This window comes from Onychostruthus taczanowskii, unplaced genomic scaffold (genome assembly GCF_017590055.1).
Source record: "Onychostruthus taczanowskii isolate IOZ18803 unplaced genomic scaffold, ASM1759005v1 scaffold45, whole genome shotgun sequence".
Taxonomy (NCBI): Eukaryota; Metazoa; Chordata; class Aves; order Passeriformes; family Passeridae; genus Onychostruthus; species Onychostruthus taczanowskii.
This window is the reverse complement of record NW_024502014.1, coordinates 2,905,950-2,931,373: the sequence shown is the minus strand read 5'-3', so window position 1 is coordinate 2,931,373 and position 25,424 is coordinate 2,905,950. Positions and strand designations below refer to the sequence as shown.

Sequence of the window (25,424 nt, the reverse complement as noted above, 5' to 3'; positions counted from 1 at the left end):
AAAGGATGAAAAAAAAAGAAAAAAAGGCTTATTTGATTTTTTCCTAGTATTTTCATATTGTTAAAAAAAACCTCTATAGCTGAAGAGAGTTTTAGGCCCAAATACAGAAGCAGAACTAAAAAAAGCTGGAAATTTCATTACTATATTTTGATAAACAGTACCCTGTCACTACAAGGTGAAGCTCTGAATTATGAGCTGAGGGTTACACATACCCATTTTTTTTGTTGGTCTGTATTGCACAGCAGCTCCATGGCAATCCTGTCTACTAGAGGGAGCAGGAACATCATTAACTTGTGATTTCACTTCATTCTTTGTTTGTAGATCTGAGCCATCTATCTTCAAAATCTCTTTAAGCATCTGTGTTCCTTTCTTTAAAAATAAAATAAACCACTCAGGAACATGCTGGCATCCAGACAACATGACTTTCTTAACACTGATTATCATAATTGGTAACAGAATCTGACTTCTTATTTTCCAATCAGTTACATTTTATCAAAGCAAAGGTAACAGCATCTTAGCATAAACAAAGGTGTTTGCTAATTTTCTTTGAGAATAGCTAATTAAAAAATCATTAATGCACTTTAAAAAGCAGTATGAGGTTTCATAGAGATTCTTTAAATAGAAACATTGATGCTAAGACATCAGCTTAGCTGAACTGCAATGTAATGATTCCTGCAGTATACAGACCATAGCGAATGACTGTGGTGACAGATGTTCCTCATTTGTAGCTCCTGCTTCCTTGGAATAAGTCTGCACTTCATTTTCTTTGGAAATTTTCAAAGAAGCTAGAAGCCTTTCCAGTTCATTGTCCTTCTTAAATTAAAGAAGAAAAAAGGTACATCAACTAAGTGTATTTATAAGCAGCTGCAAGAGGAAGGGGTATCAATTTGAGGTTAATTTTATTCTCATTCGGATTGTTTCTCTCTTACGTTGGGCAGGTCACAGGCATGTCTGTTCAGAGTGTGAACAGATATCCAGAGCCTGCATCAAGTTCTGCATATTAAAATTGATAGAAATTATTTACAGAACAATTAAAAGTTACACAGGTTTGTTGTATTTTTTAAACAGGAATTTGTACACAAGCAACCAGGAACAATTGAACAAAATGGACTGGAAACTGAAGTTACTCAAAGACAGTCAACTTCCTAGATCCTACCTTTCCACCTGTGCAGGGACTGTCAACTGCAGCCTTCTGAATTAAAGGCGTGTTGGGACTTCCATTCCTCTTCAAAAGTTTGACATTGTACTTATTCACACCTGCGAAATTCTGCAATAAATTGCAACCATTACTATTGAATACTCTATTACTCATTATAACACAAACATATCAGAAAAGCAAAGAGCTTTCAGAAGCTAATATTCTTAGAGAATTTCAGCTTATTGAACACCGAGCATTTTTGTTTTCGCATTACAGCATAGCTTTTAGAATCTAAGAGATATAGTAAAGTTGTTTGGCATCATCATACATTTTATGCACTCTCTCTCGTATTCTGTCTATAAACCTCTAATGAAAAAAAATCTCCAAAATAGATTTGCTGACTAAAAGAATCAACTAAGATGCCAGTTAAAGACAAATCTGTAAAGTAAGTCACATCAGTGTAAAATGAAGAGAATATATTAACTCAGTACAGACAAAATTACCTGTTGGTTTGACATTTTATTATGTGGTTGACTTTCACCTCTTGTAGTTTTGGAATCTTCTTTAACTACAAAAGAATGCATTCTTTTGAAATACTCTTGAAAACAGTAACAGTCAAGACTCAAAACAATTAGTAACTCCATACAAATACACAGAGTTGCATTAATATGAATGGTTTTATCAAATGTTTAATTTTTACTTCATAGGTCATTTGATGTACGCTTTTCTTCTAGGATAAAATAAAACAAAGCATATCCAATAATATATCTAATTTTCTACTGTACTGATATGATCACAAGCAGAATTTCGAAGACACGCATGGTTTTTTGTTTGGTTTTTATATTAGATGGTGGCAAGTCAACAGAACACTGAACAACTTACCTAAAAGGTTTAGGATTACGTGTGGAACAATCTAACATACACACCAGGGACATTATTTGACAATAACAAGTGCAATGTAGTGTTTATAAAACTATAATAAATTATTTCCTGCCAGTAACTACAAAAAAACAAGAAGTTCTTCAGACATTTCAATGAAGGTCAGATAAAGCAAGTAGTTCCCCTAAACAAAGTTTCTAATTATAGTACTTACATTTTTTATAAGGCTCCTGTTTTCTTTGCTGACATTTAAAGCTGCCGTCATTGAAGCCTGGCTTATAAAACTGATGGCCAGTTCCCAGCTTGATTTCCTGAGGTAGAACTGCACCCTAGGGTTTCAAACATCAAAGCTTAACCAGAAAACTGGGTCTGTGTTATTTACATAGTAGTGCCCTATGATTACCCCTTTCCAGAGCTATGCATACTCCATGTAACACCACTTTCACCAGATGGTTTATTTATAACATGAAGTTTTCTGATACAATGAACCAATGTATGAAATTAAGAACCTTACATTTTGAATGCAGAGATCTGTTAAAAGTTTCTATACAAACCTTCTCATGCATGTTTTGTTGAATGTGATGAGACTTCCCAGAACTCTGCAATGACTGCCATATGCTGCAGAATTCATCATCTTGCTTACTCTGTGCCTGATAAAATAAAAAAAACAAGACCCCAGACAAACTCAGCAGCGATAAATTCAACTTTTGAACAGCTAAGTATATACCAAGACATTCTGGAAAATGTAAGGTTCAAGTTTAATAGTCCTCAGATGACAAATACTTTCATATTGACACTAGTACAAGTTGCAGGTAATTATGGAACAAGCTGTAGAAGTGGACTGCAGTTACAATTTTTACCAAGAATCACTACTAAAGTGAAATGAGGTTAGTTTGATGATTAAGTATAATGAAACTCAGTTAACAGTTCAGAATGGTTTCAAAGCATGCTTTCATACTGGAAGTATTCTTAGATTGTATTATTAATGATTTATTTTGTAAGGCCTTCCCAAGGCTCAATTACTTCATTACATTACAGGTATGTTACCGCCGAACTGAAGCCCAGCTATGCAAAAAACTACTTTAAAAAATCTAATATCTAAACAAGGATTATACAGGATATCATATTCATTCAAGAACTGAGAGCAGTTCTGCTCCAGTCTGTATCTGAACTAAAACATCTGATGTACTAAAACAAAGCAATTTATTAATCATGAGAAATTGACACCCACCCTGAACAGAGGGCCAAAACAGAGACATTTGGGTCCAATACTAAATGAATCTGAACACTCACTTTATTTTTCTGATTGCCACTCAGAAATGATCCTTTCTGGGGTGAGTTAGAGTTGCCCTGATTTTCAGCCCTGAGATTGTAATGCTGTCTTCCATTCAGTTGTAAAATCATTGAGAGAGGGAAAAAAAAAAATCAGAAGTGTTTCATTGTCTTACATTTTCTTTTGGAAAGTACTTTTTCTTGTATAGACTTGAAAAACATGAGACAACTGTTTTCAAACACACCTACAGCAACATGAAATTACTAATTAAGGTAAGTTTCTTTAAAGAAGACTCTTGTTAAAAAAATAAAGTGTCATTAAACCACCAAGAAACTCAATTCAAAACGTGTAATTTTCCTCCTTTATTGTAGTTTCAAAGTAAATTATAACTAAGAAGCAAAACTGATACGGAAATCCTATCTTCCCTTTCTATGCATGGACAAACAGCCAATAAGGAAGCTTTAATTGGATCAAAGCTTTAAGGAACCAATTGCATCTCTGTCCAAACATACTATTTGTTGACACCAAATATGGTGTCACTGCTCTGAAGTAAGTGTCTATCTTTCAGAAAAGCAACTGGAGTTACTCAGAGCAAAACCATTGTCAATAAGGAAATTTTAGTCCTTTTCATTATTAGATTAATTAATTAATTTCTCCAACATAAGAATTCTATTGACATAAAAACTAAATTTTGTTTGGACCAATGAAGATAACCATGTCAATATTTCAGACTCTAGGGAAAAACATTTTTGTACAAATGTGAGAAAAGTCTTACTTGAGTAGGAACAAAAAGGGAGCGAGGAGAATGGTTGAGGCCTCCCAGATGCACTTTTTGTGAGCATACAGATGACAGATCAGACGCATATGAGTTGTAGTTATTCACTGCTGGCTGAGGTTTAACTATGGCCATCAGCTTTTGATTTCCCATTTCTGACCGACTACCATGAGACAGGTTAATTAAGGCACTTGAGGGCAGGCGATAACCTCTGGCAGGTGAGCACCTTGAGAAAAGTGAATTCCATAGTTGTTTCATGCAGTTTAATTGTTGCCAAAAGACAATGACTCAAGTTTGAACAGAAGCTGAAAACTATGCAATATTGAAATCTAGTAGCATTGCAGACAACCTGAAACCCATGGCTCCCCTTTGCCCTCTGGCTGCCAAACAGTAATTAGCACTACTCTCAGTTTATATTGTACCTTTCAGTGCCGAGCTTAAAGAAATTTTTAAGATGACTGAATTGTTATAGCACAGTTCTGTAGTAAATATTTCTGTAAAAGAACCAGAAAACAATAATCTTTTATTTTTCAGAAATGAAAACTGAAGTTTCAGGTTCAGTAGCAGAATTACAAATTGAAGTTAAGCAGCATTTCTGAACACTGAGTATTATCTGCAAGGGCTATGACTGCTGAATGCAGGTAGTAGGGAAGAATTTCCTTCTAACTCCCATCATTAAAACCTTAGGTAAGAACAGTAAAAATGAAGCCTGCAAGCTATATCTGAGCACTTAGAAGTTTAGCTGTTTACTTCAATACAGAAGAGTTATCCCACTTAAAAAAACAAAAGCACCTCCACCTCTGGAAAAACAGTTCAGTTTTTTAATGGTTAGAATTTAGTGTCTAAGTATCAACTTTTGAGTTCAGAGTCCCTCCTTCAGAGGAACAGATGCCTTCTGCTTGGTTTTTAATCTACATGTTGAATACATACTGGCAAGAACCTATTTTCTACATATTTGTTTAGAAAGACATCTAGATCTAGTGCTTTATTCTGCTGGTTCATATTTCTTTTCTGCAAGTCAGAAGTTTATACACCAAAAAAGCCTAAAGAGCATTTTCACAATATAACGCACCTCACAAAAAATTATCACTACCCAAAGAGAATCAAAAAACACAAAAGAAATAAAAACTGACCAACACTGCCAAGAAACCAAGTTTCAAGAAGAGGCCTTAAAAATACTCAACCAAACCAAAGCCAACAATTCCATGCCATCTACGCCAATAGCATGAGTCGACTCTGAACTCCACCACACAAACCTTATAGTGAGGCCTCCAAGGAATTCTTCATCAAACAAAACTTCAAAGAGCACATCTGTTTCTCTAGTAGCTATAGAAAACAAAGCACAACATCTTCTTATATAGTTATGTCCATCTATATTATGTAAATACCTACCTATACTACTTATACAATAAATAATGAAAAGACCAAAAATGAACATCAGACCCCCAAATAATTTCTGAATAATTTCATTAACAGGAATTTGGAAATTCTTCTAAAGGTCTCACATATATCTGCCCTTTAAGATATAGTTTCAACAGTAAGGTACCATGCATTACACCTTACCCATGTGCATTTACAGAACTGCAGTTTACAGCACTATGTCACACTTGTCAGAAACTGGCAGAAAAGAGATGCAAGCCACTTCTACATTCAGGCAGTCAGAAACTAACAGCTTTAACATTAGCTTCTTGCATAACGATAGACTAATACACCTTCAAAATTATAGCAGTATTTAAGAATTATGGTGAAAAGAATAGTTTTTTTAAAAACTGCACTCTAGTGTCTTTGAGATTCTGTTAGATGCAAACTGAATGAGAAAGCAGCTACTGAAATGGCAGGTAAGAAAACCATTTGTAATAGTCGACCTCAAACTGCAACACTCTGTGGGCCTCAATAAATCCTTCTTGAAATACATTTATGGTCAATCTTGTCAAACAAGGTATACATCTATGCCAATTAATGGAAATTAAATTACAGAATAAAAATACAAATTAAACCAAATAAAAACATTTATGGTCAATCTTGTCAAACAAGGTATACATCTATGCCAACTAATGGAAATGGAATATTACAGAATAAAAATACAAATTAAAACTGTTTAAGACAAATCATACTTGATAAAGTTTCACGTTCGATGTAAGTATTAAGGTGGATACTTGGTTTTATGTCTACTCAACTTAACTTTGCCCATATTTTCCCATAACTTCATTTTGTTCCTTTTCTGATCTGCCTTCTTCATATTAAGAAGAAACAAAGAGTAATTTCTAATTCATATATGAAGGACCATTGGGAAAGTAATTTCTTTTTCAAATAACAGTTGTGTAACACATTAAATTAAAACAGAAGGTAGGTTTTATTCAAAACAGTAAATATGTTATTAACAGGTTCAAGTTGCATATGCTTCATAGCAAGAAATATGTACATTCACAACCATTACATAAAACACTATGCTGAATCCTGCTGTCTTATTACTAGCTGAGCTGTTATGTAGTTATAACCATAAAGAAAATATTACCTCCTTTAATTCCAATGATGGTGCCTCGTAGACCAACAGGAACAGAAAAGTTCTCTCTGACATTGACTACACGGTCAAACAGCCTGTACTCTGCATCTCGATCTGGAACAACCCCTTTCTGCTGTTCTAATGGCTGACAATAACCAAAGGACTATGTTAATGTATGCAAAACGATAAGAATTACAATAAAAATGCATTTTTAACAATATCTGAGACACACTATAAAGTAAACTTTCTGGGGAAAAGAAACCATAGAAAAAAACCCCCCAAAAACTAAAAAACTTTCATCTCCAGATTCAAAGCAAACTTTCTTTTTTTCCCCTTGCAACTCTCACTACTTCTTCTGCCTGAAAATGTGATGTACACTGGCTGATGAAGAGGATCAGTTCAGACAGAAATAAAACATCACATGTAACCTGCCTGTATCAGTAACATGGGCAAGAGGAGCAATCGGTCTTACGTGAAGGAGTGAGTAAAAAGTAAAACATGGGAAAAGAGACAGCAGAAAGCACATTTTAATTTGCCTTCACAATAGAGCCAGTAAGAACTGCAGAAGCATAAAGGGCACAAGGTAGAAAAAACCTGAAAGTCTGTACCCAACATGACAGAGTCTGCAGTTACAAGAAATTCTCTCCTTGTAGAAACAGACTGCTATTTCCAAAATTATTTTCTAAAAGGCATAACAAAACGTTTCCTTTCATCAATACTGTCATAAAATTCTGTTTTCCTGAAGTTGGTAAGCTTAGGTAAAATAAATATGATCTTAAACCGCCCCCCAATCCATTCACATCACTTACTCTGTACAGCAAATGGGGTTTCACAGTTACTCGCACCTTCTTGTTGCTCTTCCTCTGCTAAAGGAAAGGAACAGAAAGTCTTTACAAACCAGTGTAGGAACAAGCACTGGAATATATAAAACAAAATTCCCGAAAAGATCATGTAGAATTCTTTAGTTTCTTTTAGGTAATGGTATAGAGCTTTAATGAAGTCTTTAGAGTAAGTCTAGTTTTTAAAACATGTTGGATTTCATACCAATCTGTTAGTTGTCTAATTCCAGATTTCACACCAATTTTCTAAGATGTCCTTGCAAGTTATTTCAAAAAACATCAGCCCATTATTTCATATGGCTTTGTCCCTAGCTTTTACTTTAGTAATTTCCTTGGCCACTTTTTTCATCTTTTGGTCTGCAGAAAATTACTTTCTAATTTTGTGCAGACCAATGAGAAACTGCAAGGGAAGAACAGCTGGAATTTCAAATAAAAAGACCTTACTATTTTTCAGTATATACTGATAACTGTTCCTTTACAAAACCACCAAAAGGCACAGCTCAGAGTATGTCCCACTACTGATAAATCACGCCTAAAAGAGTGCATTTCTTAAAAAGATTAATAATGAGCTCTTCTGAATTTCTGGGATATTACAAATCCAGATTTTACACTATATTCTGTGTCCTTTTTCTTTGGAATGGCAAGTAATCTTCAATTGTCTTATTTAAATTCAAGAACTTCAAAAATAACAAGCATTGCTTTTTGGTTCACCCCTGCTCACAATGACACCAAGCTGTGTACCTTGCATTTCTCTACTTCTTCTTCAATTTTCTCAACAATGGCTGCATCCAAAATTTGCAAGTCACAAGATGATCGAGACAAAGCTGACACAGGATGTGCTTTTAACCAGGCAACAATTTCTTGCACTTTCTCAGCTCTGAATAAAAAATGGCATGAATGGAAGCTTTTAGCTGCATAAACCAGGGATTTTACCATGTTCCCTAATTTAATCAGTCAAGTATTATCATACAGGCACACTGATTGTATATATTCAGAAAGTAATAGAATCTAAAGGATCTGTATGACTTAAGAAGAGTCAGAATTATACAGTACTGTTTCAAAATGATAAAGTTTGGTTTAATAAAAAAAAAAACCACTAAATTAATTTAAAGTATTCAGCAAATTAAGTTTGCATCCAACCAACAAACTGTGTCCAAATGTGATTACTGGTTCTGTGACCAGCTGTTTCTAACAACACAGGAAGAAAGAACTTCACAGGGGAAGACTCTGGTAAAATGGAGAAAAAAATCTGAGATTCCTCTACAAGAGGAGTCCCACACCAGTGTACCACAAGGTAAGAGTCCTGTAGACTTACTGACTGAAGCCCCTGGATTGGGTTCATTGTCTAACAACTAAAGCTTTTACAAATTACCATTTTGTGTCTGGAACCAAGGTTGCTATTTTTCTCCCACATAAATGTATACTAAAAATGTGCAAAATACTTCCAACTCTGTAGGATTTATTTTTCAAATTCTAAGTGATTTCAGACAATTACCACAACTGTTGGTTATTTAAAAAAAAAAAAAATGACTAGTCATAGCTATTCTTACTGTAGGCTATTTTAAAAGCAAGAAATTATTAAATAACCACTGAAAATTGTATTTCTCATTTACTGGACTTGAAGTCTAGCAGAAACTAGCACTCCATGACTGAAAAGTACAGCATTCAAATGATGTTTGCAGCCATCACTGAACAATCAGGCTGCTGGAGGAACAGCAAGGTTTCAGTTCCACAGCAGCCACCGCACGATCATTACCAATTTCACAACTGTCAGTCTTTATTCTCATTATTGTAGAAAAGAGGTAAGGACCATGGCTTACCCGTTCTCATCCTCTCCAGGCCAAATGTCATCTTCGTAGCAGATATCTTCCTGGCTGTTCTTGGCTACATAATTAAATAGTTCAGGCACCCTAAAAACCCCCAAATATATGTAAGATAACTTTAGTTTCACATCAGCATAGAGCACAAAAAAGCCCCATCAAAATAAAGTCTGCTGCTAGGCTTCAAAAATTGTGAAGCCCAGATGGGTTATTTTTTACTTAATTTAGTATCATACTGCTAATTTTCCAAAGGCAAGCTGCTAACCCAATTACTCTATCCCAAAATAGAACACTGGAATAAAAGAAACAAACTCATTGTTCTTAGAAGATCTGTGACCAGAGGACAAATCCCAACAATTGACACAAAGGTGGGTAATTTGGATGAAGGTCATATCCAATCATTTACCTTTCTAAATACTCAGCAAGTAGTTGTTCTACTGCAGAAGAATACATCCATTCATTTCCAACTTTCTTAGTATAGCCAGGAACTTCTTCATTTTTCTTATTGAACTTCAAGTTTAGCCCCACATTTGCTTTGTGATCACCATGAGGACTGGAAATAAGAAAAAGTCATTAAGTTACAATATGTGTGTTTGTTTACATACATTAAAAAAACCCTCATAAACATACACTCATGGCCTTAAACCACAGAAAAATTAAATTCATTGTATTGTTTACGTGTTAACATTGTGTCAGCTGTAAATGTCACAGACCAAGAGCTGTGCTATGCTAGCTGTCCACCCATGTGCCTATACTTCATTGCAAAGGAGGGTAGGAAATATTCTGTATTTCTTCCTTAATTGAGATCTAATCAACCACAATCAACCTGGCTTTTCCCAAGGTGCAGAAGGATGTCCTTGAACAATCCATCAGGAAGAAATGTGCGCACCAGATCACAAGAAGATGCTCAGGCATCCATCAACCATATCTTTAAAGAGGAACCACAATTTTGACATTCACAGGACTGCATTAATTGCCTCCCTTATGTATTTTAAGCAGTCTTAACTAGCTCTGAAAAGAAGCTACAAGTAAAATGAATCTCCCTTTATAGTAGCAGTAATAAGTACAATGAAATTAGATCCTGATTCCACTTTTTTATTCTCAGTATGGCAAAGTCAGTTTAAACTCCTAATTCAATTTTGCAAATAGCTAACCAGGAAAGTAAGTTTTATGTCAGTCTACAATATGAAAGCAAATAGAACTGTCCAGTAAACAAAAATTTAAAACTTGCTTCTGATAGAAAAAAAGCACTGCATATCAACTTAGTTTACAGCAAATATACTTTAAAGAAAGCTTTGTCCAGTAAACAAAAATTTAAAACTTGCTTCTAATAGAAAAAAAGCACTGCAAATCACAAGAGTGTGCACTTGATTAAAAAAAGCACTTTTAAAAAAAGCACTTAAACACAGCAAAAATTCTGTAGAGTTATCGCAGAATTTAGAAGCTTCTCTACAGTCAAAATTTATAAACAGAACTTACTTCTTCTTTGATCCTCTTCCAATAAAGATACTCCCTGTAAATCTGGAGACAAGATATCCACTTACTCCAAGACGGCTGGCCAAAATATATGCAGGATTGTATTTCACAGAATATTTCTTTAAAACAAACAAACAAAACATATTGGCAATGTCTAAAGGATTTTTTACACAAATGGTAAATGAATTATATGGAAACATCCCTGAAAGACATTTACCATTGCAAAATCTACTTGATACATTGTTTAAGCTTTTACTAGAAAAGCAGAAGCACTCACATGCTGGTTCTGTATTAAAGTATCAAGCTGGGGTTCACACGGAATATTAAAAACCACCCGGATTCTGCCTTCTGGGATCACATCATGTGAATCGTGAACCTTGGAGAGAAACACAATAGGTTACAAGTGCTACAAAAGGGCTATTTAAAACCAGCAGTCTTGGAATAACACACCTCATGTTCTATTTCATCAACAATTTTGCTGCAGTAGGCACAGGGATGGTTTGGGATTCCTCACCTTGCCTTGACCTGTACCTTGCTTCCTCATAGAGCCAATCAGTCAGCAATAAACTAAAGGATTTCATGACTGAAAATAACACAAGTAGGAACTTGATGTATTGTCCCAAAGAACTAATAAAAATAATCCTGCATTCAAGTTCTGCTTTTTCCTCTTACATAAGCAAGAAGAACATGGAAAATAGAAGATCCCACTCTATCTCAGACTAAACCACCAGGGAACCCTAGATTAAAAACTTCAGCTAGCAAATGGCCACTACTGTCACACAACATCTTAGATTATTTTACATTTACAAAAAGAAAAAATCTACAGGGAAAAATTAGGAAATTACTGGAACTAACTTCTCCCATGCAGCCATAGTAAGGAGATCCCAGCATGAAGGCTGTACTTCCAGGAGGAAACAAATCATCCAAAGTTTTGATGCTTGAAAAACTAGAGTCAAAGGCTTTGATATCCTACATGAAAGAGACAACAGTGGTAATCTTAAATATCATTCAGTTCCAGTAGAATAATTACAAAGTTTACATAAATAGACACTCAGTTTAAAACACAGTCTGAGTCTGAAATAATTCAGAGAAGATACTGAACTGTATATTTACCTTGACAACTGTTTGGTAAACAAAAGGAAGAACTTGTTTAGACCACTGCTTCTCCAAATAAACTTCTCCATTTTGGTTTAGTTGATATCTATTACCAGTGAGTAACTGAGCATATACAACTACTGATGTTTCATGGATAATTATTCCTTTCCTTCTCTGGTACCTGAACACAAAGCAGAACATTTAGTGTGATTACAATAAACAGAACTAAACTAAGAATGTAGAATTAATTTATTGAAGTAAAATTAAATAAAATAAAAAACCCTCTTTAAAATAGGATTCTAATAGTTTTCTTCTTATTTTACACAAGTTACCCAGAATAAATGGCTTAACCAGCTGTTTACCTGCTGTTGCACAGCCATCACTACAGAGCTCAGAGTATTAATTTAAGCACATTTAATCTTTACAGTGGAAGGGTTAGGGAAATTAAATCAGTTGACTCAAATGACAGATAATGAAATGCCAAACTGGTGCCAGATTGATTTTTGCCTTTTTGCTTTTATATATTCTCTACAATCTTTACATATCCATTTGTAGCTCTCTAGCCTATGACAGTATTCACAGCTAGCATTTTACCTACTCTGTTAGACAGACAAAATAAATTCCTTGGCAGCTCCAAGCTGGAGGTCCAAGGTTAGATTCTCTGGGAAGCCAAGGTTGAAAATCAAGGTCCAAGACACATTTTCATAAACAAAGTTTAGTTCCTGTCTAAGAGGGGGTGGGGGGGAAGAATTCAGAAAGGGTTGAACCAAGGGGGAATTACCTCATCACTAATATCTCTAATTGAGAATTCTTGTCAGTTATGCTAATTGGCTAAACACATAAAAATTGTGTGTGCTTTATGTTCCACGTGCATCTTCAGGTGCCTTCCATCTAGTGTGCTGTGCACCCAAGGATCTTTAGAAAGGTAACCCCTTTTATCACATAACTGCCTCTGGCTCATGATTTTAGGATCAGCAAAAGGCATCAAAACTACTGTAACTCATTTATAGTCTACTGAGCACCCACACCCTGGAAGGGCAAGAGCTGTACTCAAATTTAACAAAGCTAAGCTATCTGAGGTGCAAGTTGATTCTGTATTACTTCCTTCTACATACTTTCTACAAATGAAGATTGCTAACATCAGAACAGAAAACTGAGAGGGAGAATAAATACTGAAAATAATTTAATTTAGAGTTCTTTTGTAACAGCATCTAACTTTAGTTACCTCAGAACAGACTCCATACACTCTGAAATTTCAACATAAGCTCTTTTATGTTGTTTTAAATTTAAGCAGACTTGATTAACCTTTATCATCAAGTATGCAGCAGCTCTTCTGTGCTACTTAGGTCTGTAATACAGGTACACAACACAGCCAAGACATAAAATGCAAAGCTACACTTTAATTTTTGAAGTTACTTACTGCTCTGAAATGCCTTGAACTTCTTTTACCCACATGCTTTGCTCCTTATCTCCAACATAAGCCACTTTAGTTGGGGGTACTGCATTTCCCATGTAAAGCTTCTGTGTGCCATGTGGTTCTTCCAAATAAAACCTTAAGAATATTATGACAGATAGGAAATTTAACCAAATAAGATTAACCTAGACATAACCAATTGTAAACAAAACTGAAAATAGTTAAAAATTACTTGTTAAGCATGTGGAAGACTTGCAGCATTGTTTTCTCTATCCCGTCCACAATGGGCCACACAGCATGTTTTCAATAAAAAATACCAGTACATATGCTATTCATAAAGGAGGATTGTATAGAAATGCTCAGTGTAGACTTCTGTGCATGCTTTTTTCCCCTTCAAAACTAAGAAGGAGCTCTCCCAAGCTTCTACATCTATAACAAACAGTGAAAGACTAGACTGCCACAGAGGCAACCAAACCTCAGAACAATTTTAAACATTCTTCACCAAGCTGCTTTGTTACATCTGAACTAATTGGTTGTTAGTTTAACAATAAAATCAAAATTTCAGTGCAGCCCAAGGAACTTAACTTAAAAAAACCCAAAAGACAACAAAGAACTACATATCAAGTAACTCTTACTTAGTTTCTCCATCTGACACTGCAACAACTCTGGCTTCTTCAAGGTGGGGCCAGTTAACAAAAACTCGCTTTCCAAGTACTGAACTGGCAACATTTTCTACCATCTGAAAAAAACCCCAGAAGTATTATTACTAATTGTTTAACATACTAAAAGATTTTTGTTACAGTATTTTCAAGCTGTTTTTGCAATAAAAACTACAGTAGCTTAAAAATAGATTTTCTTGCAGAGTAAGAAACTAATTTTATCTTGCTAAAATATATTTGATACAGATTACATAAACCCTGATTAAAAATGTGGCTCTTTACATGTTGCATGTGTTACTTGGAAGACCTGGGATAATTTGTATGTCTCATATAGGTTTGCTAAGTACTTCTTCTATTAAATCACTTAGAACTATTTGTGTCTCTGGGACACAATAAACAAAACGATCATTTGAGATTACCAAAGTATTTTGTATGATATATTTTACTTACGTATCACATTGAAGAAAAGGAACAACTTTTATGTCCACAACTTCCTAGCATCTGTAAATTCAGTCTCACATTATGTTCTTTTGTTCCAATGAGTCTCTGCTATTTTTTTAATATATTAATTTGGCTTATTTGATTTTTCTTGCCATATATCTTCAATATGTACTCTCCTTATCCCTCTACTGTAAAATCACATCTTATTGTTTTCCTCCTCTCTCCCTTATTTATTTCTGAATTTTTTTCTGTTCTGCACTTGTCATTTGATGCTTTGACTCTCCTCTCTAACTTCTCTATCAAACAGCCCCGTTAGAGTGGAAGGCATTAAGTCTGCTTTGTTGATTAAAAGGAAACACTTTTTCTTTTTAAGTGGTCATCCCTTCAGTTAGACAAAAGACAAACACCACTGGTCTGGAGACTTTTCCCCTGCATTTATACCATTCATTAGGCACCAGATCCTTATCCAAGAACATATAAATGCTACCACAGAGAAAAGCCAGAAACTCAACCAAGGACTCTGATCCTTCCTATTGTGAAGTCTGGAAAACGATAAATTATTTAAGCTGATACCCAAAATTCTACACTCTTTTCCCACAAATTTAGCATTTGAACTCCTCAAATCTGACCATTTAACAAATTCAGACTTCTTAACAAGTCTTTTGTCCAGCTGTGGGGTTTTTTTTTTTTGTTCGATTTTGGTCTTTTGTTAGGAGCTGAATGCTTACCTGGTCTTTTGAGCTCTCATCAACTATGATTTCCAACATCATGTTTTCTCCATGGCTGCTTTGCTGAAACACTTGTACACCACTTTTTTTAAGATAGAACTAGGTAAAAACAAAACAGCACATAAAACTTGAGCTCTTACATAGTGATCTACTACATACAATTGAAATGTTGGAAGAGAAAAATCTTTTACCTTATGTTTAATGTGCTTTAAAGTAGGAAATCCACAAAAATACAATGCATTCTTGTTGATTTTTGTTATCTTATTGTGGGTTATTTCTACATGCCAAGCATTCAAAGGTATTGTTTTATACCTAGAAAAGAAGTGGCACAACATTTGCTCATGCAGATTGACCTTCACCTCTAGAAAAAATCATTACTCATTCACTCATTAATTGCCAAACCCTTTGCTTTTCAGTAACTAATTTATGTCACTTGGAATATATAGAAAGGACTACAAAACCCCCGTGCTATTGCTCCAGAGAGACTATTCATTAGGAAAAAGAAAAAACTTCAGGATATATGCCAAACTCACTCTTAAATAATTGTAATTACTGAATTCTAACTAGCAATGTTTCCATATGGTATCATTCATCTTCACAACTGTCCATTCTTTACCGACTGCAATCCAGCAACAGGCATTCCTCTGCTACTTTGCTTTAAGTTTGACTACTCTTAAGCTTATGTTTCCATTTCATCTTCAGTTCGTGTGAAATAAAGCTAGCTACTCCCAGTGAGAAGAAGGTGGAAAACAAATTTGTGTTTTATTCTCTACACTGGATTCAAATGCCTACATTTATAAAAATCACTCTGAAATTAGCATGCCAGTAAATGATCACTATCAGATATTTGTACCAGTCTTTCACCCTCTGTCATAAAAAGTTTAATTATTCTCTGGATTGCTCTTGACAACTTAGCACTGGTTCATCTGTTTTGCAAAGTAAAATCTGAAGGGACAAATACTTTTACTGTGCCATCCAGAGCAGGCAACATCTAATTCAGTATTTTTCATTTCTCAGTTTACACATTGTCATAGGCAAGGTTTGGTTAAAGTGTTAGTAAAAATGCTCCAACTACTTTTAGCCTGCTCTAAAATAGTTATGCCAACATTACCTTGTGTGACATCGTTCTATGGCAGGGAATTTCTCTGGCCATGGTGACAAATACTGGAACTCAGCATCTTTGTCATACCAGTACATCAAGCAAGCACTGTGAGTGTTTCTTTGTTTCTCCTCTTCTTTTAGGCCCTTATTACAGGATTCCATGGCCTGCAGCAGTCGTTTCTAAATTTTAGAGGAATTAGCACATGTGAAACTGGCAACAAAAATTAGCATGGAAAAAACCACACTGGGAAAGTAACCCAAGAAATCCAGATACCCAAACGTGCTCAGTATCCAGCTGCAGCCTCACCCTTTCTCCTGTCCCTGATCAAAATGCTCTCTGAACAATTACCATGGCTTTGGAGAATAATAACTTTTCTGCAAGCCTATTTCCAAAGGGTAGCCTTGTCTAACACTGTTGTCCCATATGCAAAAGCAAAGTACTATTTTATTGCTCTCAATTAATGCTTCCCTATTACTGGTGTTCATGTGAAGGATTTACTGAAAAAATACTTCCTTCTTCTTTTTCAAGTGTTTATTTTATTTTTCCTATAGATGTTCTCTATTTTTATATGTACACAGGAACAGAATATTTTTCTCAAAGAAACTGAACCAAAATATTTGAATAGCTGATTAAAAACATGAACAACACAAAGTCCACAGCCATTACTTAGGACTTCTGCCACCTAAAACTAACTGTGCTTGTGGTAACTTAATCTAGACTTACTCCCCAAGCAGCAAACAGTATATTTTTTCTGTGGTGTTATTAAGTGTTAATTTAAACTTCCACTAAATTGCATGTCTAACTGCTGATAAATTAAGAAATTCAGAAGTTTTGTAATGCAGCTTTTATGGACAGCAGATGCTGAAAGAACTTACCTCATCAATAAACGGGATTAATACTACAGCTTCCCATTCCTGCTGTTTACCATTTAGGTCAGTTTTAAAATCAGGTGGATAATATTCTATAATAGGAGAGTCTTGACTAGTCATCAAATGCTAGGAAAATACAATAGAGATGATATCAAAGGCAATTCAGCCCTAATTGTAGGAAGTGACAAAGGAAGGCTGGTATTAAAACCAATTCAATGCTGTACAGGAATGAAACATTTAATTGTCCTAGCTGAAAACTGCTCAGCAAATGCAAAATTTTGTATTTATTACTAACTTTACAATGCACATATAGTAACAAGTAGAATATTTAACCATACATCTAAAATGTAGAGACAGAATTTAACTAACAAGACATGCAAAACCACCCAGAATAGAGTAAAATAAAATAAAGCAGACAATGAGTAAGCAGTAGATAGATAATGCAATTTAATTCTGTATCTTACCTGGTAACATTTAGGTAGCAGATCTTTGCTAGCTGCTGGAAGTACAGCAAGAAGCTGTTCAAACGGCATAAAAGGTTTTCCAAGTTCAAACTTGATTTTGAGTTCACTGATGTTGTGAATATCTGACAGGTAAGGCGCGTAATGATAAGGGTAATACCTGCAGGTTAAAAAAATCCCTTAAGTGACATGACTTAATTAGAGCACAGCAGTGTTTACAGACCAGAAACAAACCAAACTACATTAAATGTTCCCAGCACAGAAAATGAAATACCACTCTATCTTTCAGCAGTCTCCCATTTAATGTTTTTTCTTACCAGCTCCATGATTGAACTCCATGGTAGTAATAATGCAAAATCCATTGTATTGCCTGGACATAACATTCAGCTTGATCAGCTAAGAAGGCACTTGAAAGAAAAAGGAAAGATGTTTATTAGTTTTCTCATTTTCACTGGTATATAAAAGTACTTAGCACCTTGTACATAGGGATGAAGATAGAACATTTTGGGAATCTAACAATACCATGATTTTCTAGATTCATTTTCCCTCTGGTCCTCAAATACTTATTACAGAAAACTTGATTCACAGCTCTTGTTGCACCAGGCAAAATCACCACCACTGCAGTACTCTGCCATGTGTTCTCTGCTTTTGACATGGGATGAATATTCTGTCTTTTACTAGAATCACAAAATGTTGAGGGCTGGAAGGGACCTTACAGATCATCTTGTTCCAACCCCCTCCCACGAGCAGGGACACCTTCCATAGACTGGACTGCTCAAAGCCCCATCCAAGCCCTGGCCTCGAACACTTTCAGGGATGGGACATCCACAACTCCTCTGGGGAACCTGCTCCAGTGCCTTGCCACCCTCACAGTAAAGAATTTCTTCCTTAATACGTAAAGTAAACCTACCCCCTTTCAGTTTGAAGCCACTATGCCTTGCCCCATCACTATGCACTACTGAAAAACATCTCTAATGCATATATACAAATGTATGTCTTGAATATGTATGTACAAAGACTTGTCTTCAGCATTTAGGAATAAAAAAAGAAAAATATACTTACTCAGACACTACTTCTACACCCATTTTTGTCATGTAGTAAGTTCTTTTGTATTGCCTAAACTCAGTTTCAAACAGATCATCATCTTCTGGTTCATCTTCCAATGTGGCTGGAAAACCAGTCATGAAAAAGAAGGATTAACATTCACTTCTCTACTACAGTACGGTTTGAAAACATTCACTTCTGACATACAGCCTTAATTTTACTCCTCAATTCAAAGCTATAGGTACTCACACGCTCCTTGCACTGAAAGTAACATGAAACAATCAAACAAAATCTTTACCCAGAGAAGTTTTGAAATTTTTTAAGACAGGCAACCCATTTTTAGCCCAATCACAAGAAAAGAGAAGATAACATAAGCCATCAAAAAGAAGTCTGAGAATATATTAAAATTAATTTTAAAATTTAATTATGTTTAGCAACATCATCTAATATCACATAGTAACATTCATACACTTTTGATAATTAATTTCAAAACATGAGCAAGAAATATTTCCTACAAGTAGAATGAGTTAAAAACCAACCACAACCAAAAATCCTAAAGCTATACAAAAATCTGTTCCCTTGTCCCCCTATCTAAGAAAATACCTATGGAAACAATTATCAAAACCATAATATTATTGAAGATTTGTTCATTAATTCCTTTAGTTCACCATGGAAATACAGGGCAGGGAAGAAGAACCTCTAAAGCTTTAGCCCCACTCTCTCTCACTAGAGCAGTTCCACTTCCCAACAGATGACTGCATGTCTTGCATTCAGATTAAGCTCATCTCCGACATGCAATTCTTACAGTTCTTTGAAATCTATACACACATTTTTTGTTATATATGTATGGAAAAATTATTTGCACTTACTTTTAGGGGTCACTTCACCTTCATTTTTTTCTAAAGCAGCCAAAGATATAGAATTTTCCTGAGCCTATTAAATTAAGATTTGAGATAATGTGAAAATACAGCTTAATGTGCATGAACACCATTCAAAACTTGCAACTCAAAATGCTACAATCAAATGCATAAATATTATTTATTATAAACCCCATTTCCTTCTCTTACAATTGCTTCAAGAAGATTATTTAATCAGACAAAAAGGACAGATCAGACAAAAGGAGCAGTGTCAAAATCTTAACTACTTCTCAAAAAATACCTGAATATTTGTGTTCCAAAACGCTACTCTTTCCAAAATTGCTCTGTACACAAAGAACAGGGTAACAATATACAAAGATTAAATGCAGAGGAATTTTCTCCTGCGACTCTACACTGCTGAAGCATATAGTGAAGGGCAGTGAGTGGAAGAGGTGGTGGGGAACTTGACACTGGGGCAGAGACAGGACACTGTTACGTAGTAGTACACACATATACAAGGTGCTGTTTCTTATTAATTGGTTATACCTTGAACTGCAAGTTTAATACTGATCTGAGATAGCTCACCAATGAAATTGCTTGTTCCCTATTTGCTGTCCAGTAGTTAGCCAATACCAAGACATACATCAATGTTCTATCAGTGTATCTGAAATATATGGAACTTGCAGCAGACTATGCATTAAAAATTAAGATTATGAAGCATAGCAGGTTTGATCATAACACACACAGAAGTTAAGTTCTGCTGTTTTTGAAGAACAGCAAAGCATTAAATACAGGTTCATGAGACTAAAAATCAGGAGCACCTGCCCCTGACTGAACCATTTCATCACTCACAACCAGCAGTGCATCAGTGCATACAGGCAGAATGCAAACTATTACAATCTACTATCTTTTCTGGATGAAAAAAAAAATCTCAAAACAGAGATTTATTCCACTTAATTTGTATAAGATTAAATTACTGATTTGCAAAACATAACACTCTTATTAGCGAAATTGTGCATATAAAACACTGACCTTTTGTTTCTTTTGTTTATTTTTTCTGGCTTCCTCTGCTGCAATCCCAGCTGCTTCGTTGAGGTATTTATTGCCCACTTTACTTTCAAACCATTTTAGGTCAACAAAGACTTCACTGAAGTGCTCACGATCAAACTGTGAGATTACAGTAAGTTTGCAAATATTTGAGGGATGTCAAATTTAGAATGCCAGATTAACAATATTAACATTATGCCAAATTAACAACATTTTAATATGTGCATTAGATTACATCTAGAGTAATCTGAACAGAAACATTTTGCCCTAGAGATAAAACTAAACAGATGAATACTAAAAGTCCTATTTCACTACAATTTGTAACATACAGCCGAGCCATATTTTGTTTTCTTTCAGTAAGGCAGCAAGATGTAACAAAAAAGAATTAAATAACTGCTACACTTCACTATCAACTCTATGAGCAGTACACATGTAAGGTCTGGTTGATACAGCCTTGCACCACAGATCTAACACTTTCATAGCTCTGTCCAAGAACCAGAAAAATAAGGCTGAGGCAGGGACAACAGACGACCTCCCTCTTTCCAGGTTCATCAGAAAGTTTAATCCTTTCCATTTCTATATGGCCTATACCCTACCTCTTCTCCAGGATGGATTACTGCACTAGCACTAAATAAGATTACCTTCTGTACACTAGTTAGTTCATGAACAACACTGATGCCTGCCTCTCAGAGATGCTCCTTGATGTTCACTAGTGATTTTCATAAAAATCTTGGAAACAATTCTCCCCCGCCAAAATGTTCAGACAGCTTTCTCCACAGGAAACTACCAGCAGGGGAAACAAAGAACATCGCTGCATGCAGCAAGCTTTAAGAATACACAGAAATCACAGACAATTCTGGGCTGGAAGAGACCCACAAGGATCATTGAGTCCCACTGTAATGTGAACAGCCCTAGAGGGACTGAACCCACATCCCTGGCTTTACTGGCACCTGTTCTAGAGGGACTGAACCCTCATCCCTGGCACTACTGGCACCTGCTCTAACCAGCTTTGCCTGACACTGCCACACTGATGGGAAGTGAGTACTATGATTCTGTAGGTGAATCCTCATTTGACTTGCAGTATTAAAAGCACTGTGCTGGCTAAAGCACAGATCAAATGATTCAATCTTTTTCCTCTTATGCTATAAGATCAGACAATAACTGATTGGATTCCATCTGTTCAATGCTATAACAGCTGATTAAACCACCTGTAAGACACAGCCATTTAACAGTTCATTAAAACTACAGTATGGTGTATTTTAGGGTACCATACCGGGTTTAAATTCAACGTTCTAAAAATTTCAAAGTTACTTACATCTGACAACCTGGTAAGATATTTCTCAAAACGTTCTAAATTCAGATGCCCATTTTCATTGATGTAACCTGTTGAAAAAATTAAGTATGCTTTTGAAGTAACAATTCAACAATTTTAAGACTTGCATTTAAATAATGCACAGGTAATAAAATGCAATCTTGCTGCCTCTCTGAGGAAAGTGTAGTAAATGCTAAACATTCTAATGTGAAAAACAAGTCAATAAATACCAATACATCAATGTTAATGCTTCTACTTTGCACAACTGGACTTAGTTTTCTCACCTCCCAGTTCTGGCAAGATAGCCATGTATGTTCTATAAAGTAGCGGCAGTGCATCATGATTAATGTGTAAATGAGGTAGATGAGGTATAAAATCATTTCCTACAAGGAAACCCATTAAGATCCAATCATCTATTATCCTTTCAATATCATATTCAAAAGAAATCTTGTCCTGGAGGAAAAAGAAAAATGATAAAGGAACAACACTCAGGAGTATAATTTTTGTTGTCATTTTTGCATAAAGACTTCACAAATTCACACATTTTTTCCCATCTCAGCTCCGTTAGAACTTACTTTTACTGGGGAAAATTCATAATCAATATATTCTCTCATCAGTGATAAGTGCAGTAAATGAAACGTGGTTTCCTCTGGTGCACACACTCTGTAAATTATTCAAACCACCAAGTTAATTATTTATAAACACACTTTCAACATTAACATCAATAAGTCCAAGGATACCCAAACACAAGAAGTTTTACTAGGTTTCTATCTTTGTAGAAGAAATAATGTATAAACATTTCCTTGAATCTGTTTTAGGATTAATCTGATTTGGTCCATAAAATTTTGCAGTAGCATCTTCTGAACACCAGATGTGATTATATGGAGAAGAACTAACTTAGAGAACAGCTGTGTGGAGTTCCATGCTGCAGTTAACTATTTCCTAAATCCTTATCCCATTGCTCAAAGACAAACTAGCCTAACTTAGCACCAAGCCTCACCATTTTAAGATATTTTCTAACTAGTCTGAATAAAAACAGAGTACACAGATTTCCAGCTAAACCAGCTGGGTTACATTTCTAGTCATTTGAAATGTTTCCTGTAAGAGATGAATATGCTCAACTTGAAAACATGCTCTGTATGTATTATTTCGTGGCTTCAATGCAGCACTAGAAGAACAACAAACCTACTGTTTATGGCATAGGCAACACATATTATGCCTTCCTTCCTTCTCTTTGCTAAAACCGCTTGTAAAAACCCTAAGCCAACATTAGCCCCAAATCAATTAATACCTACACCAAAAGATAAATGACCTAAATTATGTACTTCAAATGAATAAAGGACTACTTCACCTTGTAGATAGTATAACTAGCTAAGACCACCTCTAATGACAAACCAGCATAAATACTTGTGTCTTCACACATAAATAGGAAATTTCAGAAATGATCCCAAAAGGAACATGTGTGTGATAGCAGCCTTCAGATAAACTCATGTAAGACAAACTCTGAGCTACATTGGGCTTCAGAATCAATTAGGCCATTTTTAAAATGCAATTTTCATATTGGTATTAAAGAACTTTGGCAACCAGGTTGATGTTATAAAACTCTAGAGACATTCTGCCCTTACTCTTCATTGCACTGGACTTGAAAATCCTGACAAGATAAGCAATTTATCTCAATGAAAAAAATCGTGGAGATATACAAATTTGTACATATTTTTAGGATTTTCAAATTTCAAACTGTAAGTAAGTATGTATGTATATAACTATAATGAAGAAAATTATTCAGAAATTAAAACATGGAAAAATGCTATACAAATTTGTACATATTTTTAGGATTTTCAAATTTCAAACTGTAAGTGTGTATGTATATAACTATAATGAACAAAATTATTCAGAAATTACAACATGGAAAAATGCTGGGGGGCGGGGGGAGGGAAATAAATAACACTTTGCCTTTTGATTTCATAATTTCACTAATGAATCTTTCAAAAAGCAATCACACTCTTATTTAACATTATTTTATTTTTTAGAAAGGTAAAACCAAGGGTTTACTTTTATTAGATGTATGGTCTTTAAAAATATTGCAGCACTGCATGCCAACACTACCCATGAGTATTACTGAAATGTTGACTGCAAAGTCTGAAAAGAAAGCGTATTTCTGATGTTCATCATATTATCCTTGGCAATAAAATATCCCTTTATTAGCAAAAATTACACATTTATCTAAACACATATGATTAATCCTGTGTTATCCAAAATCCTTTCAGTGTCAGAATTGTTTATTTGTGTCTCTCCCATCTTCTACCTTTATATACCCAATATATGCTTAAGGTCCTCCAAAGAAGGATCCCAGCCCCAGTAACAGTTATAAATTATTCCTGCATTACTTCAGCACAGCTCCACAGGTACACACACAGCTCTGGAACAAGTCACCATCTTCTGACTGTTTATGGACCACAAGTTATTTCAATTGGGCAAACCCCGAATAAGAGCATTTATCCAACCATTTCAAGAGAGTTTATTTTAGTAATGGAAACAATGTCAATACAGCCCAGGTTGCTCCATTATTACATGAAGAAAAAGTAAAACACACCAAAGTTTTAAGGATTTTTTTTATCAGCTGTTCTGACAGCATACATTTTTTCATATAAACCAATTCAAATGAATAATTCAGCATGATGATTTCTCTAATTTCATGACTATTCTAACCCAAAGAATAAACTAAGACTTCATTAAATTACTATGCAATCAATAAAAGAAAACCCAAATCACCACACACCTGTTTTAGTCACCCAGTATGTTTTGGATTTAATTTCATCATAAATAAAATAAGAGTAAAGTTAAATCAATTCACCTTTGAGCCTTTTTACCACCAAATCTGACTTCTTCTCTTAAGAGCGCAAAGTGTGCCTCATGACTTGTTAATCCCAGCATTATCTATTACAAAGAGATATCAGAAAGATCTTACTTTTTAAATTTTTTTAAACCTTTCAAGCAGTATAAAGAAATTTTGATGTTTGGTTTCATTACAAATTCAAAAGTTTGCAGAAATATAAAATGACATGCTTGTTTCAAGCCATTTTAAAACCCTATGAGCTTAGGAAGATATCAAAAATGTAAACACTTGATAAACCCCTGTTGTTTGTATTATTTTAATTGCACATACCAAGTCAGCATCTAAGCCATAGAGACAGTGTCTTGTGTTTGGATCATGATGGGGCTTTGCTTTTTCTGATCTGATGAACTCCATAATTTTATGCTCACCTTCCCCCGGAGTCTGGACACAAAAAAAAAAAAAAAAAAAAAAAAAAAAATCACAAAAAAAATTCAGCAGTAAGTATTACTCTGTACAAAAAAAAAAAAAATATTTAAAATAGGATAGTAAGAAAATATAATGACCTCATGGCCTGATAAGTAGACTGTTATTCCTTGCCAGGATTTGTCTGTGGAAATCTTCATATTTACAAAATATTTAAGATGTTCATTCAATCTGGCCATGAATTCAGTTCCTGAAAACAGAAACCTAAGTTAAAGTTGTTCGCTAGTTTGCATTTACATATCAGAAACATTAAAAAAATGCCAACAAACAAAACTTCTGCCAGAGATGAAGGGGATGACTGGTTTCTTTCCTAAGACATTTCACTTTTTACATAGTAATCTAAAAAATTTTTAGACTGAGACAGTATTCCAAC

At 34.9% G+C, this 25,424-nt stretch overlaps 1 protein-coding gene across 7 annotated transcripts in view; it reads right to left on the bottom strand.

Moving 5' to 3' along the window:
- XRN1 (5'-3' exoribonuclease 1) overlaps positions 1-25,424 on the bottom strand; it is a 36,311-nt gene that overhangs the window by 6,195 nt on the left and 4,692 nt on the right. For 3 of the 7 annotated variants that reach the window (XM_041414455.1, XM_041414454.1, XM_041414456.1), the window contains 35 exons: positions 25,132-25,241; positions 24,899-25,009; positions 24,587-24,669; positions 22,308-22,395; positions 22,017-22,185; positions 21,736-21,803; positions 20,406-20,540; positions 19,386-19,449; positions 18,535-18,640; positions 17,790-17,879; positions 17,476-17,632; positions 17,018-17,137; positions 16,152-16,321; positions 15,232-15,352; positions 15,041-15,139; positions 13,848-13,951; positions 13,219-13,350; positions 11,817-11,979; positions 11,559-11,672; positions 10,981-11,079; positions 10,707-10,822; positions 9,634-9,780; positions 9,228-9,317; positions 8,149-8,284; positions 7,378-7,434; positions 6,581-6,713; positions 5,322-5,391; positions 4,067-4,291; positions 3,311-3,413; positions 2,572-2,667; positions 2,232-2,346; positions 1,642-1,706; positions 1,157-1,267; positions 688-813; positions 213-369 (listed from right to left, as the gene is read on the bottom strand). In XM_041414455.1, the coding sequence (XP_041270389.1) occupies positions 213-369; positions 688-813; positions 1,157-1,267; positions 1,642-1,706; positions 2,232-2,346; positions 2,572-2,667; positions 3,311-3,413; positions 4,067-4,291; positions 5,322-5,391; positions 6,581-6,713; positions 7,378-7,434; positions 8,149-8,284; positions 9,228-9,317; positions 9,634-9,780; positions 10,707-10,822; positions 10,981-11,079; positions 11,559-11,672; positions 11,817-11,979; positions 13,219-13,350; positions 13,848-13,951; positions 15,041-15,139; positions 15,232-15,352; positions 16,152-16,321; positions 17,018-17,137; positions 17,476-17,632; positions 17,790-17,879; positions 18,535-18,640; positions 19,386-19,449; positions 20,406-20,540; positions 21,736-21,803; positions 22,017-22,185; positions 22,308-22,395; positions 24,587-24,669; positions 24,899-25,009; positions 25,132-25,241 (4,050 nt within the window). Of the gene's footprint in view, positions 1-212; positions 370-687; positions 814-1,156; positions 1,268-1,641; positions 1,707-2,231; positions 2,347-2,571; positions 2,668-3,310; positions 3,414-4,065; positions 4,292-5,321; positions 5,392-6,580; positions 6,714-7,377; positions 7,435-8,148; positions 8,285-9,227; positions 9,318-9,633; positions 9,781-10,706; positions 10,823-10,980; positions 11,080-11,558; positions 11,673-11,816; positions 11,980-13,218; positions 13,351-13,847; positions 13,952-15,040; positions 15,140-15,231; positions 15,353-16,151; positions 16,322-17,017; positions 17,138-17,475; positions 17,633-17,789; positions 17,880-18,534; positions 18,641-19,385; positions 19,450-20,405; positions 20,541-21,735; positions 21,804-22,016; positions 22,186-22,307; positions 22,396-24,586; positions 24,670-24,898; positions 25,010-25,131; positions 25,242-25,424 lie in introns of those variants that run through there. The other 4 variants (XM_041414451.1, XM_041414452.1, XM_041414453.1 and 1 more) reach the window with 4 other exon arrangements.